At 56.0% G+C, this 18,441-nt stretch overlaps 1 protein-coding gene across 2 annotated transcripts in view; it reads left to right on the top strand.

Moving 5' to 3' along the window:
• ODAD4 (outer dynein arm docking complex subunit 4) overlaps window positions 1-18,441 on the top strand; it is a 31,104-nt gene that overhangs the window by 353 nt on the left and 12,310 nt on the right. The window contains exons 2-6 of one of the 2 annotated variants that reach the window (XM_043503518.1): window positions 122-1,685; window positions 13,385-13,516; window positions 14,382-14,535; window positions 16,283-16,344; window positions 17,576-17,735. In XM_043503518.1, coding sequence (XP_043359453.1) covers window positions 14,415-14,535; window positions 16,283-16,344; window positions 17,576-17,735 — 343 coding nt within the window. In that variant the 5' untranslated portion in view covers window positions 122-1,685; window positions 13,385-13,516; window positions 14,382-14,414. Of the gene's footprint in view, window positions 1-121; window positions 1,686-6,745; window positions 6,867-13,384; window positions 13,517-14,381; window positions 14,536-16,282; window positions 16,345-17,575; window positions 17,736-18,441 lie in introns of those variants that run through there. The other variant, XM_038385546.2, reaches the window with a different exon arrangement.

Here is an 18,441-nt window from a genome sequence, read left to right on the forward strand (position 1 = left end):
AGAGCATAAGCTTAGCGAATACAGGCTAACACGGCTGCTACTCTGAAAGCTCAGGAAAGCTTAGGCTCAAATAAATGTGTTAGTCCCTAAGGTGCCACATGTCCTCCTTTTCTTTTTGCAGATACAGGCCAACCCGGCTGCTCCTCCGAAACCTGTTTTTTGTCTGTGTATCGTTTACCCCTGGAGAGCCTACCTGAGGCGCAGAGAAGCTAAGCAGCGAGCCCCACCATGCATCAGAGTCAGGAAGAGAACCCAGCATGTTCACAGATGTCTCATTCTGAGATCACAAGCTCCCAATAGCAGCCACCAGACCTCCCCTGCTTGCCAGAATAATCACTGACCTGTATTTTCTGCTGATATTTCTAATCTGTGACTAAAGCAAATATTTATGTCCTTATGTTCTTACATTATTTCCAGCTCTCTAGTACTTTGCTCTTCTATAGCACCACTTATCAGAGGCTACCTAGGGACCAGATCCTGCGCTGAGATTGACACGGACACAGGGGTCTGCCTTCATGATCTTGCAGGATTGGGATGTTAGTGTTACAAACACTCATCCTCCTAACTCTCTTGGGGTCAAAGAGACTTAAATCCTCACTTATGGATGGAGGAACTGAGGCTCAGAGCGGTGAAGTGACTTGCCCAAGTTTGCACAGCAAGTCAGTGCTAAAGCCGTGAACATGCCAGTCCCCTTCTCTAAACATTAGAGGATGTTCCCTCCTTGAGATTACTACTATACCCACAGTTGACATGCTGCCAATAGAAATTAGTTACCACTGACTGTCCCAAATTCTCTCTTTCCTCTCAGGAGCCCAGGATTTGCAACCCTGAATCCAAACCTTGGTCTATCTAGTCTGGTATTCACACCCTACTGTCCCTCCACCAATGGACAAGGTGGGTCTCTCATGCCACAAAGCTTGTGAAACACTGTACATGAGCTCAGTTTACCCACCGGAGTGTGAGATGGGATTAGCACATGCAACTGCAAATATTGACCAGGAAATTTTCTAGCCCTTTTCAAAACCCAGTCCTAGGTTTTGACTTTTACTAAGTGAAAAGGTTAAATGTTACAGACTCTTGACTAATTTGTTGGGGTCAGAACTCCACCCAGGCTGGATTTACTGGTTCCAAGTATCGTTTTCTGGATATGGCAGACATCTACCACACCCACTGTGAATCAGCTGGCTGGGAGAAATGTGCTAGACATTAAACTTAGCAGGGCTTTATCCAGGGCCAAAATAAAGTCAAAACTAACATGTTCTGATAGTACAAGGGAGATGCAGATTTTCTCAGCCACCATTTCCCTTTGTCTGGAGGTATGAGAGAGTGTCAAGATGCCATCTCTGCACCAGAAGATTGTCAACCTAGATTGACTAACCCCGCCTAGACATCAGATTCAGGGCCTGCCTCCTCAGTACTTTTGCCCTATTCAGGGATGACCAGGCAGAAGAACCAGTTCTGTGTGTCAGCAGTGACTGTGAAGTATTTACATAATCACTTTCCCTAACTTGGCTGCAAGACGAGCCTGCTCCAGGCTTCCCTGCTGTTCTTCCAGGGCTATGCTTCCAGCAAGGAGTTTGGAAACATCCAGCCATGTGAACAAAGTCATACAGAAGATGACTGATTCCACATTCTCTATAGGTCGGACCTGTTGAGTCAGGATAAACTGGTGAAAGTGACCAAAGGTAAGCAGCATACTGTACCCAACAGCTAGAGTGGTTCCCAAGAGATTTATTGCCACAACAGGAGTATGTCTAGCCTGATTTCCTAGAACTTTCTGGACCCCACATTAATGTGGCCTGGGCTTTTCCTCTCCTCCCCTTCAAAGCAGCTCCACCCCTGCCAAAATCTCTGCTCTCATCATTGCCTACCTATGGGCCTCTTAAGCTTCTTTCCTGCTTACTCCCCTTCCTTCCTTCACCCACTGCTAACTTTGTACCACTTTCCACGTGGCCCTTGTGCCTGAAACAGCCGCCCAAGAGAAGCACAACGAGCCCTTCTTTCCTTCAGCTCACATCTGAAAACCCAACTGATCTGCAAGGCCTCCAAGTGATAAAATAACCCAGGTGTTGCACCCTGTCCATTCTCTGTGCTGGGATGGATTGTGATTCTAGTCACAAACGTATTGGGGCCAGGGTTCTGCTACGCTGCTGTTTTAGCCACCTTTGGTCTCTTATTCTTAGCTTATAAGCTTTCTGGGAAAGGGAATGACTCTCACAATGCATTTGGACAGTGCCTAGCACAGTGGGGCCCTGAGCCCTAGTTGTGGCGCATACACACTGCAGCGAAACAAACAGTAAATAATAACAAGGGCTGTGCAAAGTGATGTGGCAATAGTCAGATTCTTACCAGGACTGTAAAACCAGGCAGGCACTTCCAAGGTAAGACGGGGCAATTGTTTCTGGCTCCTCCACAGCCTTCCTTTGGGATTCTGTTTGCACATGGCATCACTAAGGGCCAACCCTGCTCCAGCTTGTATATCACATCACATACCCCTGAGAGTCACAGGGTCTGGCTGGGAAAGTCGTGCCACACAGCCCTCTTTGGCAGAGCAAGAGTGAAGGGCACTAAGGAAATCCTGAAGAGGGTCAGACTGACATTACAACCCCTCTTAGAAATAGGTGCACATGGGGCTCAGGCCCACATCCAAACAGCAGGGATCACAACACAGGGGAGGCACTAGGCCAGGTGCAAGTTTATACATATGGGGTCGCAGATAATGGGCTGCAGTGTCCATTGCAGTCATTAGGAGAGGAGCCTGTGGATCTGGGTGGGAGGCAGGACTTCCAAGTTAGTGGTGTTTGTACAGCATCCTGGCCACAGAGGGCAGACAGCTCTGGGGGTGATGTGCTCAGGTGGGTAAAAAGAAAAGGAGTACTTGTGGCACCTTAGAGACTAACAAATTTATTAGAGCATAAGCTTTCGTGAGCTACAGCTCACTTCATCGGATGCATTTGGTGGAAAAAACAGAGGAGAGATTTATATACACACACACAGAGAACATGAAACAATGGGTTTATCATACACACTGTAAGGAGAGTGATCACTTAAGATAAGCCATCACCAACAGCAGGGGGGGGAAAGGAGGAAAACCTTTCATGGTGACAAGCAAGGTAGGCTAATTCCAGCAGTTAACAAGAATATCAGAGGAACAGTGGGGGGTGGGGTGGGGGGGAGAAATACCATGGGGAAATAGTTTTACTTTGTGTAATGACTCATCCATTCCCAGTCTCTATTCAAGCCTAAGTTAATTGTATCCACAAAAAGAAAAGGAGTACTTGTGGCACCTTAGAGACTAACAAATTTATTAGAGCAAATTTATTAGAGCATAAGCTTTCGTGAGCTACAGCTCACTTCATCGGATCCTGTCCTGTAGTAGGTGACTTCTGGGTACTCTTCTGGCTCTGTCAATCTGTTTCTTCACTTCAGCAGGTGGGTACTGTAGTTGTAGGAATGCATGATAGAGATCTTGTAGGTGTTTGTCTCTGTCTGAGGGGTTGGAGCAAATGCGGTTATATCGTAGCGCTTGGCTGTAGACAATGGATCGAGTGGTATGATCTGGATGAAAGCTAGAGGCATGTAGGTAGGAATAGCGGTCAGTAGGTTTCCGATATAGGGTGGTGTTTATGTATCTATCATGCATTCCTACAACTACAGTACCCACCTGCTGAAGTGAAGAAACAGATTGACAGAGCCAGAAGAGTACCCAGAAGTCACCTACTACAGGACAGGCCCAACAAAGAAAACAACAGAACGCCACTAGCCATCACCTTCAGCCCCCAACTAAAACCCCTCCAACGCATCATCAAGGATCTACAACCTATCCTGAAGGACGAGCCATCGCTCTGTCAGATCTTGGGAGACAGGCCAGTCCTTGCTTACAGACAGCCCCCCAATCTGAAGCAAATACTCACCAGCAACCACACACCACACAACAGAACCACTAACCCAGGAACCTATCCTTGCAACAAAGCCCGTTGCCAACTCTGTCCACATATCTATTCAGGGGATACCATCATAGGGCCTAATCACATCAGCCACACTATCAGAGGCTCGTTCACCTGCGCATCTACCAATGTGATATATGCCATCATGTGCCAGCAATGCCCCTCTGCCATGTACATTGGCCAAACTGGACAGTCTCTACGTAAAAGAATGAATGGACACAAATCAGACGTCAAGAATTATAACATTCAAAAACCAGTTGGAGAACACTTCAATCTCTCTGGTCACTCGATCACAGACCTAAGAGTGGCTATACTTCAACAAAAAAGCTTCAAAAACAGACTCCAAGGAGAGAGACTGCTGAATTGGAATTAATTTGCAAACTGGATACAATTAACTTAGGCTTGAATAGAGACTGGGAATGGATGAGTCATTACACAAAGTAAAACTATTTCCCCATGGTATTTCTCCCTCCCACCCCACCCCCCACTGTTCCTCTGATATTCTTGTTAACTGCTGGAATTAGCCTACCTGCTTGTCACCATGAAAGGTTTTCCTCCTTCCCCCCCCTGCTGCTGGTGATGGCTTATCTTAAGTGATCACTCTCCTTACAGTGTGTATGATAAACCCATTGTTTCATGTTCTCTGTGTGTGTGTATATAAATCTCTCCTCTGTTTTTTCCACCAAATGCATCCGATGAAGTGAGCTGTAGCTCACGAAAGCTTATGCTCTAATAAATTTGTTAGTCTCTAAGGTGCCACAAGTACTCCTTTTCTTTTTGCGAATACAGACTAACACGGCTGCTACTCTGAAACCTGTCAGGTGGGTAAGTAATTGATCTTTAAATATTCAGAGTAAATAAGCCAAATCCCCTGAGATGGGATATTAGATGGATGGGATCTGAGTTACCCAGGAAAGAATTTTCTGTAGTATCTGGCTGGTGAATCTTGCCCATGTGCTCAGGGTTTAGCTGATCGCCATATTTGGGGTCGGGAAGGAATTTTCCTCCAGGGCAGATTGGAGAGGCCCTGGAGGTTTTTTTGCCTTCCTCTGTAGCATGGGGCATGGTTGACTTGAGGGAGGCTTCTCTGCTCCTTGAAGTCTTTGAACCATGATTTAAGGACTTCAATAGCTCAGACATGGGTGAGGTTTTTCATAGGAGTGGGTGGGTGACATTCTGTGGCCTGCGCTGTGCAGGAGGTCGGACTAGATGATCAGAATGGTCCCTTCTGACCTTAGTATCTATGAATCTATCTCAGGTCTGGGAGAGGGACAAGGTGCAGGGGGAGGGGGTCAGAGACAAGCCAGTGAGCAGAGGGGCTGGGAGTACTGGGGGCAAGGTACGCAGGGTGGAGGCCTTGCTTGGAGGGGTGTGGGAGGATAAGGAACAAGAGGGAATGGAGTTCTTTGGGGGGAACGAGGTGTAGGGAAATGTGGGGGGGCAGAGGATGGGGTGATGGGGGCTGGCGGAGAGGGTTGGCAGAAGATAAGGCACAAGGAGGAATGGGATACCTATGAAGCAATAGGGTACAGGAAGGGAAGTGTTTGTGGGGGGATACATGAGGGCAGATTGGGGGATGGGTGGAGAGCTGTGGGGCTGGCCATGAATAAGGCACTGGGGGAATGGGGAGGGCAGGGAAACAGGGGATCTAGAGGGCTGGCAGTGAGAGGCTGGCAGGTTTAAGGCACCAGGGAATGGGAAACTTGTGGGGCAATGGGGGGCAGGGAAGTGGGGACGGGGGGCTGGCAGGGACAAGGCACCAGGGAATGGGGAGCTGGGGGGCAAGAAAGCGGGGGCTGAGGGGCTGGCAGGGAAGGCGGAGCTGGGGGGCAGGGAAGCGGGGCCAGGGGGCTGGCAGGGAAAGGGGAGCTGGGGGGCAGGGAAGGGGGAGCTGGCAGGGAAGGGGGGCCGGGGGGCTGGCAGGGGAAGGGGGAGCTGGGGGGCTGACAGGGAAGGGGGAGCTGGGGGGCAGGAAAGCGGGGCCAGGGGGCTGGCAGGGAAGGCGGAGCTGGGGGGCTGGCAGGGGAAGGGGGACCTGGAGGGCTGGGAAGCGGGGCCGGGGGGCTGGCAGGGGAAGGGGGAGCTGGGGGGCAGGGAAGCGGGGCCGGGGGGCCGGCAGGGGAAGGGGGAGCTGGGGGGCAGGGAAGCGGGGCCAGGGGGCCGGCAGGGGAAGGGGGGCCTGGGGGGCAGGGAAGCGGGGCCGGGGGGCTGGCAGGGGAAGGGGGAGCTGGGGGGCAGAGAAGCAGGGCCGGGGGGCTGGCTGGGGGGCTGGCAGGGGAAGGGGGGGCTGGGGGACAGGGAAGTGGGGCCGGGGGGCTGGCAGGGAAGGGGGAGCTGGGGGGCTGGCAGGGGAAGGGGGGCTGGGGGTCAGGGAAGCGGGGCCGGGGGGCTGGCAGGGAAGGGGGGGCTGGGGGGCAGGGAAGCGGGGCCGGGGGGCGGGCAGGGGAAGGGGGAGCTGGGGGGCAGGGAAGCGGGGCCGGGGGGCTGGCAGGGGAAGGGGGGGCTGGGGTTCAGGGAAGGGGGAGCTGGCAGGGGAAGGAGGAGCTGGGGGGCAGGGAAGGGGGAGCTGGCAGGGGGAGCTGGGGGGCAGGGAAGCGGGGCCGGGGGGCTGGCAGGGGAAGGGGGGCCGGGGGGCGGGCAGGGCCGAGGTCCAGGGAATGGGGAGCGGGGGGGGGGCAGCAGAGCGCGGGGCGGGGCGGGGCGGGGCGCGCGAGCAGCCCCCTCCTCTCTCCACGGGGGCGGGGCCCCGCAGCGGTGTGGCAGGCCCCGCCCCCCGGAAGTCCGGCGGCGGTTGCCAGGCAGCGGCGCGGGCCGATGGAGGGCGCGGGGCGGAGCGGGACGTTCCCCAGCCTCATGGCCGAGGGGGCGCTGCTCAGCCGGCGCGGGGAGCACGGCAAGGCGCTGGCCAGCTTCACCAACGTGAGGGGCTGGTTATGCACATCGCTCATGAATATTCATGAGCATTGACCCCCCGCCCCCCCGGTAGCGGCGGGGGGTCGACAGTGGGGTGCTGATACAGGGCCAGGCACGGGACGTGGGGCGGGGCTGGGAGACGGGATGTGGGACTGTGGCATGCGCGTGGCGGGGGTGTGGTGCACAGGAGTGAGGGGACGTGGCACGTGCGTGGCGGGGGTGTGGTGCACAGGAGTGAGGGGACGTGGCACGTGCGTGGCGGGGGTGTGGTGCACAGGAGTGAGGGGACGTGGCACGCGTGTGGCGGGGGTGTGGTGCACAGGAGTGAGGGGACTTGGCACGCGTGTGACGGGGTGTGGTGCACAGGAATGAGGGGACGTGGCACGTGCGTGGCGGGGGTGTGGTGCACAGGAGTGAGGGGACGTGGCACGCGTGTGGCGGGGGTGGTGGTGCACAGGAGTGAGGGGACTTGGCACGCGTGTGACGGGGTGTGGTGCACAGGAATGAGGGGACGTGGCACGTGCGTGGCGGGGGTGTGGTGCACAGGAGTGAGGGGACGTGGCACGCGTGTGGCGGGGGTGTGGTGCACAGGAGTGAGGGGACTTGGCACGCGTGTGGTGGGGGTGTGGTGCACAGGAGTGAGGGGACGTGGCACGCGTGTGGCGGGGGTGTGGTGCACAGGAGTGAGGGGACTTGGCACGCGTGTGACAGGGGTGTGGTGCACAGGAGTGAGGGGACGTGGCACGCGTGTGGTGGGGGTGTGGTGCACAGGAGTGAGGGGACGTGGCACGCGTGTGGCGGGGGTGTGGTGCACAGGAGTGAGGGGACTTGGCACGCGTGTGACAGGGGTGTGGTGCACAGGAGTGAGGGGACGTGGCACGCGTGTGGTGGGGGGTGTGGTGCACAGGAGTGAGGGGACTTGGCACGCGTGTGACAGGGGTGTGGTGCACAGGAGTGAGGGGACGTGGCACGTGCGTGGCGGGGGTGTGGTGCACAGGAGTGAGGGGACGTGGCACGTGCGTGGCAGGGGTGTGGTGCACAGGAGTGAGGGGACTTGGCACGCGTGTGACAGGGGTGTGGTGCACAGGAGTGAGGGGACGTGGCACGTGCGTGGCGGGGGTGTGGTGCACAGGAGTGAGGGGACGTGGCACGTGCGTGGCAGGGGTGTGGTGCACAGGAGTGAGGGGACGTGGCACGCGTGTGGCGGGGGTGTGGTGCACAGGAGTGAGGGGACTTGGCACGCGTGTGGCGGGGGTGTGGTGCACAGGAGTGAGGGGACGTGGCACGCGTGTGGCGGGGGTGTGGTGCACAGGAGTGAGGGGACTTGGCACGCGTGTGGCGGGGGTGTGGTGCACAGGAGTGAGGGGACTTGGCACGTGCGTGGCGGGGGTGTGGTGCACAGGAGTGAGGGGACTTGGCACGCGTGTGGTGGGGGGGTGGTGCACAGGAGTGAGGGGACGTGGCACGTGCGTGGCGGGGGTGTGGTGCACAGGAGTGAGGGGACGTGGCACGCGCGTGGCGGGTGTGTGGTGCACAGGAGTGAGGGGACGTGGCACGTGCGTGGCGGGGGTGTGGTGCACAGGAGTGAGGGGACGTGGCACGTGCGTGGCGGGGGTGTGGTGCACAGGAGTGAGGGGACGTGGCACGCGTGTGGTGGGGGTGTGGTGCACAGGAGTGAGGGGACTTGGCACGCGTGTGGTGGGGGTGTGGTGCACAGGAGTGAGGGGACTTGGCACGCGTGTGGTGGGGGTGTGGTGCACAGGAGTGAGGGGACGTGGCACGCGTGTGGCGGGGGTGTGGTGCACAGGAGTGAGGGGACTTGGCACGCGTGTGACGGGGGTGTGGTGCACAGGAGTGAGGGGACGTGGCACGCGTGTGGTGGGGGTGTGGTGCACAGGCGTGAGGGGACTTGGCACGCGTGTGACAGGGGTGTGGTGCACAGGAGTGAGGGGACGTGGCACGTGCGTGGCGGGGGTGTGGTGCACAGGAGTGAGGGGACGTGGCACGTGCGTGGCAGGGGTGTGGTGCACAGGAGTGAGGGGACGTGGCACGCGTGTGGCGGGGGTGTGGTGCACAGGAGTGAGGGGACTTGGCACGCGTGTGACGGGGTGTGGTGCACAGGAATGAGGGGACGTGGCACGTGCGTGGCGGGGGTGTGGTGCACAGGAGTGAGGGGACTTGGCACGCGTGTGGTGGGGGTGTGGTGCACAGGAGTGAGGGGACTTGGCACGCGTGTGACGGGGGTGTGGTGCACAGGAGTGAGGGGACGTGGCATGCGCGTGGCGGGTGTGTGGTGCACAGGAGTGAGGGGACGTGGCACGTGCGTGGCGGGGGTGTGGTGCACAGGAGTGAGGGGACGTGGCACGCGTGTGGCGGGGGTGTGGTGCACAGGAGTGAGGGGACTTGGCACGCGTGTGACGGGGTGTGGTGCACAGGAATGAGGGGACGTGGCACGTGCGTGGCGGGGGTGTGGTGCACAGGAGTGAGGGGACGTGGCACGCGTGTGGCGGGGGTGTGGTGCACAGGAGTGAGGGGACTTGGCACGCGTGTGACGGGGTGTGGTGCACAGGAATGAGGGGACGTGGCACGTGCGTGGCGGGGGTGTGGTGCACAGGAGTGAGGGGACGTGGCACGCGTGTGGCGGGGGTGTGGTGCACAGGAGTGAGGGGACTTGGCACGCGTGTGGTGGGGGTGTGGTGCACAGGAGTGAGGGGACGTGGCACGTGTGTGGCGGGGGTGTGGTGCACAGGAGTGAGGGGACTTGGCACGCGTGTGACAGGGGTGTGGTGCACAGGAGTGAGGGGACGTGGCACGCGTGTGGTGGGGGTGTGGTGCACAGGAGTGAGGGGACGTGGCACGCGTGTGGCGGGGGTGTGGTGCACAGGAGTGAGGGGACTTGGCACGCGTGTGACAGGGGTGTGGTGCACAGGAGTGAGGGGACGTGGCACGCGTGTGGTGGGGGTGTGGTGCACAGGAGTGAGGGGACTTGGCACGCGTGTGACAGGGGTGTGGTGCACAGGAGTGAGGGGACGTGGCACGTGCGTGGCGGGGGTGTGGTGCACAGGAGTGAGGGGACGTGGCACGTGCGTGGCAGGGGTGTGGTGCACAGGAGTGAGGGGACTTGGCACGCGTGTGACAGGGGTGTGGTGCACAGGAGTGAGGGGACGTGGCACGTGCGTGGCGGGGGTGTGGTGCACAGGAGTGAGGGGACGTGGCACGTGCGTGGCAGGGGTGTGGTGCACAGGAGTGAGGGGACGTGGCACGCGTGTGGCGGGGGTGTGGTGCACAGGAGTGAGGGGACTTGGCACGCGTGTGGCGGGGGTGTGGTGCACAGGAGTGAGGGGACTTGGCACGTGCGTGGCGGGGGTGTGGTGCACAGGAGTGAGGGGACTTGGCACGCGTGTGGTGGGGGTGTGGTGCACAGGAGTGAGGGGACGTGGCACGTGCGTGGCGGGGGTGTGGTGCACAGGAGTGAGGGGACGTGGCACGCGCGTGGCGGGTGTGTGGTGCACAGGAGTGAGGGGACGTGGCACGTGCGTGGCGGGGGTGTGGTGCACAGGAGTGAGGGGACGTGGCACGTGCGTGGCGGGGGTGTGGTGCACAGGAGTGAGGGGACTTGGCACGCGTGTGGTGGGGGTGTGGTGCACAGGAGTGAGGGGACTTGGCACGCGTGTGGTGGGGGTGTGGTGCACAGGAGTGAGGGGACTTGGCACGCGTGTGGTGGGGGTGTGGTGCACAGGAGTGAGGGGACGTGGCACGCGTGTGGCGGGGGTGTGGTGCACAGGAGTGAGGGGACTTGGCACGCGTGTGACAGGGGTGTGGTGCACAGGAGTGAGGGGACGTGGCACGCGTGTGGTGGGGGTGTGGTGCACAGGAGTGAGGGGACTTGGCACGCGTGTGACAGGGGTGTGGTGCACAGGAGTGAGGGGACGTGGCACGTGCGTGGCGGGGGTGTGGTGCACAGGAGTGAGGGGACGTGGCACGTGCGTGGCAGGGGTGTGGTGCACAGGAGTGAGGGGACGTGGCACGCGTGTGGCGGGGGTGTGGTGCACAGGAGTGAGGGGACTTGGCACGCGTGTGACGGGGTGTGGTGCACAGGAATGAGGGGACGTGGCACGTGCGTGGCGGGGGTGTGGTGCACAGGAGTGAGGGGACTTGGCACGCGTGTGGTGGGGGTGTGGTGCACAGGAGTGAGGGGACTTGGCACGCGTGTGGTGGGGGTGTGGTGCACAGGAGTGAGGGGACTTGGCACGCGTGTGACGGGGGTGTGGTGCACAGGAGTGAGGGGACTTGGCACGCGTGTGACAGGGGTGTGGTGCACAGGAGTGAGGGGACGTGGCACGTGCGTGGCGGGGGTGTGGTGCACAGGAGTGAGGGGACGTGGCACGTGCGTGGCAGGGGTGTGGTGCACAGGAGTGAGGGGACGTGGCACGCGTGTGGCGGGGGTGTGGTGCACAGGAGTGAGGGGACTTGGCACGCGTGTGGCGGGGGTGTGGTGCACAGGAGTGAGGGGACTTGGCACGTGCGTGGCGGGGGTGTGGTGCACAGGAGTGAGGGGACGTGGCACGCGTGTGGCGGGGGTGTGGTGCACAGGAGTGAGGGGACTTGGCACGCGTGTGGTGGGGGTGTGGTGCACAGGAGTGAGGGGACGTGGCACGTGCGTGGCGGGGGTGTGGTGCACAGGAGTGAGGGGACGTGGCACGCGCGTGGCGGGTGTGTGGTGCACAGGAGTGAGGGGACGTGGCACGTGCGTGGCGGGGGTGTGGTGCACAGGAGTGAGGGGACGTGGCACGTGCGTGGCGGGGGTGTGGTGCACAGGAGTGAGGGGACTTGGCACGCGTGTGGTGGGGGTGTGGTGCACAGGAGTGAGGGGACTTGGCACGCGTGTGGTGGGGGTGTGGTGCACAGGAGTGAGGGGACTTGGCACGCGTGTGGTGGGGGTGTGGTGCACAGGAGTGAGGGGACTTGGCACGCGTGTGACGGGGGTGTGGTGCACAGGAGTGAGGGGACTTGGCATGCGTGTGACAGGGGTGTGGTGCACAGGAGTGAGGGGACGTGGCACGTGCGTGGCGGGGGTGTGGTGCACAGGAGTGAGGGGACGTGGCATGCGCGTGGCGGGTGTGTGGTGCACAGGAGTGAGGGGACGTGGCACGTGCGTGGCGGGGGTGTGGTGCACAGGAGTGAGGGGACGTGGCACGTGCGTGGCGGGGGTGTGGTGCACAGGAGTGAGGGGACTTGGCACGCGTGTGGTGGGGGTGTGGTGCACAGGAGTGAGGGGACTTGGCACGCGTGTGGTGGGGGTGTGGTGCACAGGAGTGAGGGGACTTGGCACGCGTGTGACGGGGGTGTGGTGCACAGGAGTGAGGGGACTTGGCACGCGTGTGACGGGGGTGTGGTGCACAGGAGTGAGGGGACGTGGCACGTGCGTGGCGGGGGTGTGGTGCACAGGAGTGAGGGGACGTGGCACGTGCGTGGCGGGGGTGTGGTGCACAGGAGTGAGGGGACGTGGCACGCGTGTGGCGGGGGTGTGGTGCACAGGAGTGAGGGGACTTGGCACGCGTGTGGCGGGGGTGTGGTGCACAGGAGTGAGGGGACTTGGCATGTGCGTGGCGGGGGTGTGGTGCACAGGAGTGAGGGGACTTGGCACGCGTGTGACGGGGGTGTGGTGCACAGGAGTGAGGGGACTTGGCACGCGTGTGACAGGGGTGTGGTGCACAGGAGTGAGGGGACGTGGCACGTGCGTGGCGGGGGTGTGGTGCACAGGAGTGAGGGGACGTGGCACGCGTGTGGCGGGGGTGTGGTGCACAGGAGTGAGGAGACCTGAGACACCCGTGAGACGGGGTTGGTGCACCGGAGTGAAGGGACGTGCACATGCGTGGCAGGGGGTGTGGTGCACAGGACCGAGGGGATGCGAGGACACGGCCCAGGGAGATGAGGGGATGCAGTGAGATGAGTAGCACATGTGGGGAGGAGACGTAGCAAGGGAGCCAAGGGCTATCCTGAGGGGATGTGGGGACAGAGCATAAGAGAATGAGGAGAAATAGTGACACCATGAGGGGAGGGCCATGGTGTCATCCCAACGTCCGCATCGGTCAGTGACGTGTCAGCGTTCCTCATCGGCCCTGAGCCGGGACCAGAACATCAAACCACAACTTACTTTCCTCCATGATTTGAATGGCCAGGGCAGAGTGATTTAATGAGGGCAAAGTTATTTCTCCAGTTCTCTAAGGAGTGGGGACCAGAGGTTGGAGCAGGGGCCTGGGTGCTAGGAGTCCTGGGTTTTATTTCTACTGATTCTCTCAAATCACATGCCTCAGTTACCACCATAGGGAAGATACAGTTTACCCCTTGCGGGGGTCATGAGACTTTGTTCATGAATGCTTGGGAATCACATTGAGATCCTGGCTTGGAGGGAGTCACAGCTGTGCAGCAGGTTCTATCAAATACAGGTGCCGGTATGTGCTTCCTGTGCTGACCAGCCCCGCTCCTCTGTGACTGAATGCTCCTCTGTGTTTGCATCCCAGGCTCTGCAGCTGAAAGCAGGGGATAAGCACGGCCTGGTCGCCCGTTCAGTGTGTTACCTGAAACTCGGGGACACAGAAAATTCCCTGAGAGATGCAGAAGCCTCTCTTCAAAATGACCAAACATTCTCCAAGGTAAATAGCATTAGGGGACAAGGGACTGGTGTGTCCCTAGGGCTGGCCTTCAGTGAGTGGGGCACCAAGGGTACATCTACACTGCAAAAAAAAAAAAAAAAAAAAAAAAAAGGCAGCAGCAGGGTGTCTCAGAGCCTGTGTCTATGGACTTGTGGTCAAAGGTCTTGAACTACTGTGCTAAAAGCAGTGTAGACATTCCTGCTCAGGTTGGAGCTCGGGCCCTGTGACCACCCCCTTTGACTGGGTTTCAGAGTTTGAGTGGGAACATTGTCTGTACTGCTCTTTTTAGCACCATACACGAGCCCAAGTCTATAGACTCAGGCTCTGAGACTTCTGCTGTGGCCTTTGTTTGTTGTTTTTGCAGTGCAGACATACCCCAAGAAGCCACGGGGGAGCAGTGGGTTGTTAGTCTCCTCTTCCCCACTCTTTGTTCTTGCTCCAGAATATGAGATCAGAGCTGCCGGTGAGTTGCTGAATCTGCCCTTGTGTTGCTTGTGCTCAGTGCAAGCCCTGCCTGTTCTGTCAGGAGAGTGGGTTGTCTGGAGAGCTATTCTTCTATCCAGTTGAAAATCCCACATTCTACAGGGAGACTCTAGTTTCAGTTGAGGTTTACTGGACACACTCACGCTTTATTTCAGCACCACATAAACAGCTGTAAATATTTATAGTCTGACAGCAACAGGGGCCTGATCTGGCACCCCTCCCCTTATAGTGACCCCAAGGAAGTGAAGGAAACTCACCGGAGTCATGGCTGCAGTATCGGGCTTTATCCTTGGCAGAGATGAGACGGCCCATAGCACTCTCCTCACTGCTTTGGGAGCTGTTCTATGTGTTGCATTCAGACTGTTTGTTTCCTTCATTACAGGGACTTTACCAAAAGGCTGAGACACTGTACACCATGGGCGACTTTGAATTTGCACTAGTGTATTATCACCGAGGCCACAAACTACGTCCAGAGCTACAGAAATTCAGGCTAGGAATTCAGAAAGCTCAGGAAGCGATTGACAACTCTGTCGGAAGTAAGATGTCACAGTTTATTGACAATGCAAGCATATCCCAAAGCAGGCAATTCAGTAGCTGTTGTCATATATTATATTAGTTCCTCATGTGCTCAGAGAATGAGAGGAAATTGCACAGGAAGATCTGTCTGCCTCCTGAATCACATGCATAATTGCCATTTTCAGCTGAGGTCAGGGAATTCTCAATAGGGTCCAACCTGTATTATTGGCCAAATATATATTTTTTTACAGTATCTACCCCCCCAGTAATACAGATTCAGGTGTCAACCTGGACCCCCTGATCCATGCAGTTATTACCCTATGCTTGATTATTGCAACTTACATCTACGAACAAAGCCCCAAACCCTGAAAATGTTCCAGCTCGTACAAAACGCAGTAGCCCATCTGCTTAGCACCCTGCTGCTCTTCTCTCTACACTGGCTCCCCACTGACTACAGAATCCATTTCAAGGTCTCTGTCCTGATGTTCAGAGCCTTTCAGTGAAATTAATCTCAGCTTCCTGAAACCACATCTCCTGCTGTGACCCTGACCTCCCATGACAGCTGATCTGCTTGGGACAAGTGAAACTGTCAACCAGTAGGGAGAGGCAACACTTTCATAGAAGCTAGACCTAGACTAGAACTCAATCCAGCCAGAGGCAAAAGTGATCTAAGGCCTTCTAGTGTTCACAGCTAGATATAAAACTAATTTCTTCCACTTAGCATTCCCTTAATAATGTCTTCACAAGGATACGCAGTACACCCACTCATGGACAGACGGCATGCCTATTCACAGACATGCATCACACCCCCACTTATGGACACACACACACCACAGCAACTTTCAGACAACACCTACCCACACAGGACACACATAGACATGTAATGATAGCACCCGCCTCCCCAACACGCACAGAACACAGAGACTTGGACTGACAGTACACCTACTCACCCACAAAAGCAAACAGACATGCTAATCAATAATCAAGCTGTTTCTTCTCAAGACTGGGAAAGAAGCAAGAGACAACTGTTATTTTAGCTATATTTTTATGTAACTGGGAGGCTTCTGGACACTACGGCAATGCAGACCATGAACACCTAGCTAGATAGTCTGAGAAACTCCTCCCAGGCTGGTCTAGATAGTCTTGTCCTGACTCTCTCACCTGAGAGGATTCATTAGAACAGTGTCTGATTCTCCTTTCCCCCTTCCAGCTTGGCCAAAACTGTGTGTGTTGCCTGCAAGCAGTTAGACTGGCAGAGTTGAGAGCCACTGTCTGAGTCAGAGCGGGGCATTTTGCTCTAAATATTGACAAATATGATTTAGAAATAACTCTCTGGGCTGGTGGAGGTCCTGGAATCCCACTCTGGTACTGCCCCATCTGCCTGTTTAACTGGCCGGTTGTCTCTTGTCTTGTAGGTAGATTGTAAGTTCTTTAGGGTAGGGACTGTCTTTTTGTTGTATTTGTACAGTGTCTAGTGCAATGGGGCCCCGATCTGTGGTTGTGACCCCTCAGTGCTACCATAGGGGCCACAATAATAATTATTATTAATAATAGATACAGCTGAGCTGTTTCTCTGAGCTGCAATTCCTGCTTTTAGACTGAAGAGAGGGGTTCAGAATTTGCCACATATTTCAAATGCCACAATAAGTGCACAGCTTTGTTTCTAACAGGACATTATTGGCCTAGCACTTTTACATCCCTGTTAAACTCTAGGGCCTGTGCGTTGCAGTTCTTGAATGCTTACAAGTATGTTTTCTCCATTTGCAGGTCCTTCCTCAGTTAAATTGGAGAACAAAGGGGACCTCTGCTTTTTAAGCAGGCAGGCAGAGGTATGGTGTGAACCACTTTCTCTTGGGAAGTTCACTAGAGATACCACAATGCTAAATGCTTTCTGGTGAATTGGCACAACCAGGGGAAAAAATGGCTGAGACTTTCTGCAGCCACATCAGTAGAACTGCTTCTGGGGTCAGCCCAGTGTGCCATGGGTGGCAGACAGTTCTGCCTTCTCCTTGACATTTTGTGTAGCTCTATCAGAAGAGAGCACCAGCCAAGGAGCAACTGAATGCCTCATCTGCTGCCTTTCCAGCAGCAAAACTCCCACTGCTTTCAAACAGACTATCACACAGGAAAGAGGACATTAAGAGCATCTGTGTTTGTGTCTAGCTATGGCCCCAAATTCTGCTGGCCTTACTCACATGAGTACTTTCCATCAATTTCAGTGGGGAGATTGGGGGCCATGATCAATCTGTAGCACCTACTTTGGTCTGACTTGCTGTTTAAGGTTAAACTTTTCAAAAGTGGCCACTGATTTTGGATGGCTCAATTTTTGGGTGCCCAGCTTGAGGCACGTGGCTCCTCAGGAGCGCTGAACACCCACAGCTCCAGTTTGACATCAGCGGGAGCAGTGAGTGCTCAACTCCGCAGAAAATCAGGGTTCAAGGGCCTGACTTTCCCAAGGTCTTGCAGAGTACCTTGACTCCAGTTGGAGCTGTGGCTGCTTAGCAGCTGTGGAAATCAGGACCAATGTGTCTAAAGTTGGGCATCCAGAAATAGAGGCCGCCATCATCAGTGGCCACTTGGGAATATGTGGCTGAATGTGCTTAGGAGAAGTACAGTAACTTTAACCTGTAGAGCCATCCTAAGATGTATTTATTATGGGTGTGTTTTGAACCTGGATTAGGATTTGGGATGGGAAGGCCTGGGGGGATCTTCCCCACAACACCCTTTCTCGTACTGTGGAGGGCTGGACGCCCCACCCCCAGGAGCCTGCATGCACTGAGTCTAGCACTGGTCAGATGGAGTCACTCAAGGCAGTGCAAGACACTATCTCTCAGAAGGGGCAGAACTCCTGCTTTTATAAAGCTACTGTCCTAGGGAGCAAGTGCGTGGGGGTGCTTGGGATCTGAACTTTGATCCCCACTAGATCAACAGGCTGGTCTTGTGCCTGGGTCATTCTCTCCTTCATGAATAAAAAGTTTGGGAAGTGGATCCAAAAGCTAGCCCTTTCTGCTTGTGACCATATCCCTCTCCTCTGCGTCCTTCTGTTTTGTTCTGCGGCAGAACAAAAAAGTGAAGCAGAAACTTCAGGGCAAAGCCCCCAAAAAGGATCAAAAGCAGCAGAGTAAAGTGGAGCCCAGCAGGAATGAAAAGACTGAACGGCAACTTCTTGGAGAGCTTTATGTTGACAAGGCCTACCTGGAGAAACTACTCAAAGATGAAGGTCTTTCTCTATTGTATTTAACTAAATATAACATGTTATTCCTCTTGATTCAATCAAATCCATGTTTTCCTTTCATTCTGTTATTTCTGTGACCACCAGGGGACGTATCGCCCCTTGAGTAGCACATGCTAATGTTTGCAGTGGTCCCAAACCTACAAATCACGTGATCCAGATTTGTACAAGTTACTCAAGTTTCCAGGACCAGTGTTTGTAACAATGTCTAAATACATTTTATTCTTTATACTTCCTTATTAGTTAAATAGCAACATTCTGTAGCAAGCAGTTCAGTTATCCACTAACACCGGCCCAAAGCACTCAATACCAATCAAAATAAAAAGCAGAAATTATTTTAAGTACAAATGTCATAGTTGATTAGATAAACTAGTGTTGAATTAAGTGGAAGGCACCAGTTTTACTTTGGACTGGTCAATGTCATGGTTTTGCTGCTAAGGATTAAGATGTGGGATTCAGAAAAGGATCAGATTTCTGAGTTGGGCAGAAAATGCATCCCTGTTTAATTAGTTTTCTTGAGAAATATTTCCCCAGGAACATAGGAGAGTTTGAGGCTTTAGTCTCCTGTTACCTCCTGTTATGTTACCAGTCTTCATAACTTGCATGGGTCCATCCTGTCTTCTGATACTTTAAAAGTTCTCACAGTATTCCATGGGGACAATCCATGCAATCCAGGATGCCTACATTCCATTAA

This window comes from Dermochelys coriacea, chromosome 27 (genome assembly GCF_009764565.3).
Source record: "Dermochelys coriacea isolate rDerCor1 chromosome 27, rDerCor1.pri.v4, whole genome shotgun sequence".
Classification (NCBI taxonomy): Eukaryota; Metazoa; Chordata; order Testudines; family Dermochelyidae; genus Dermochelys; species Dermochelys coriacea.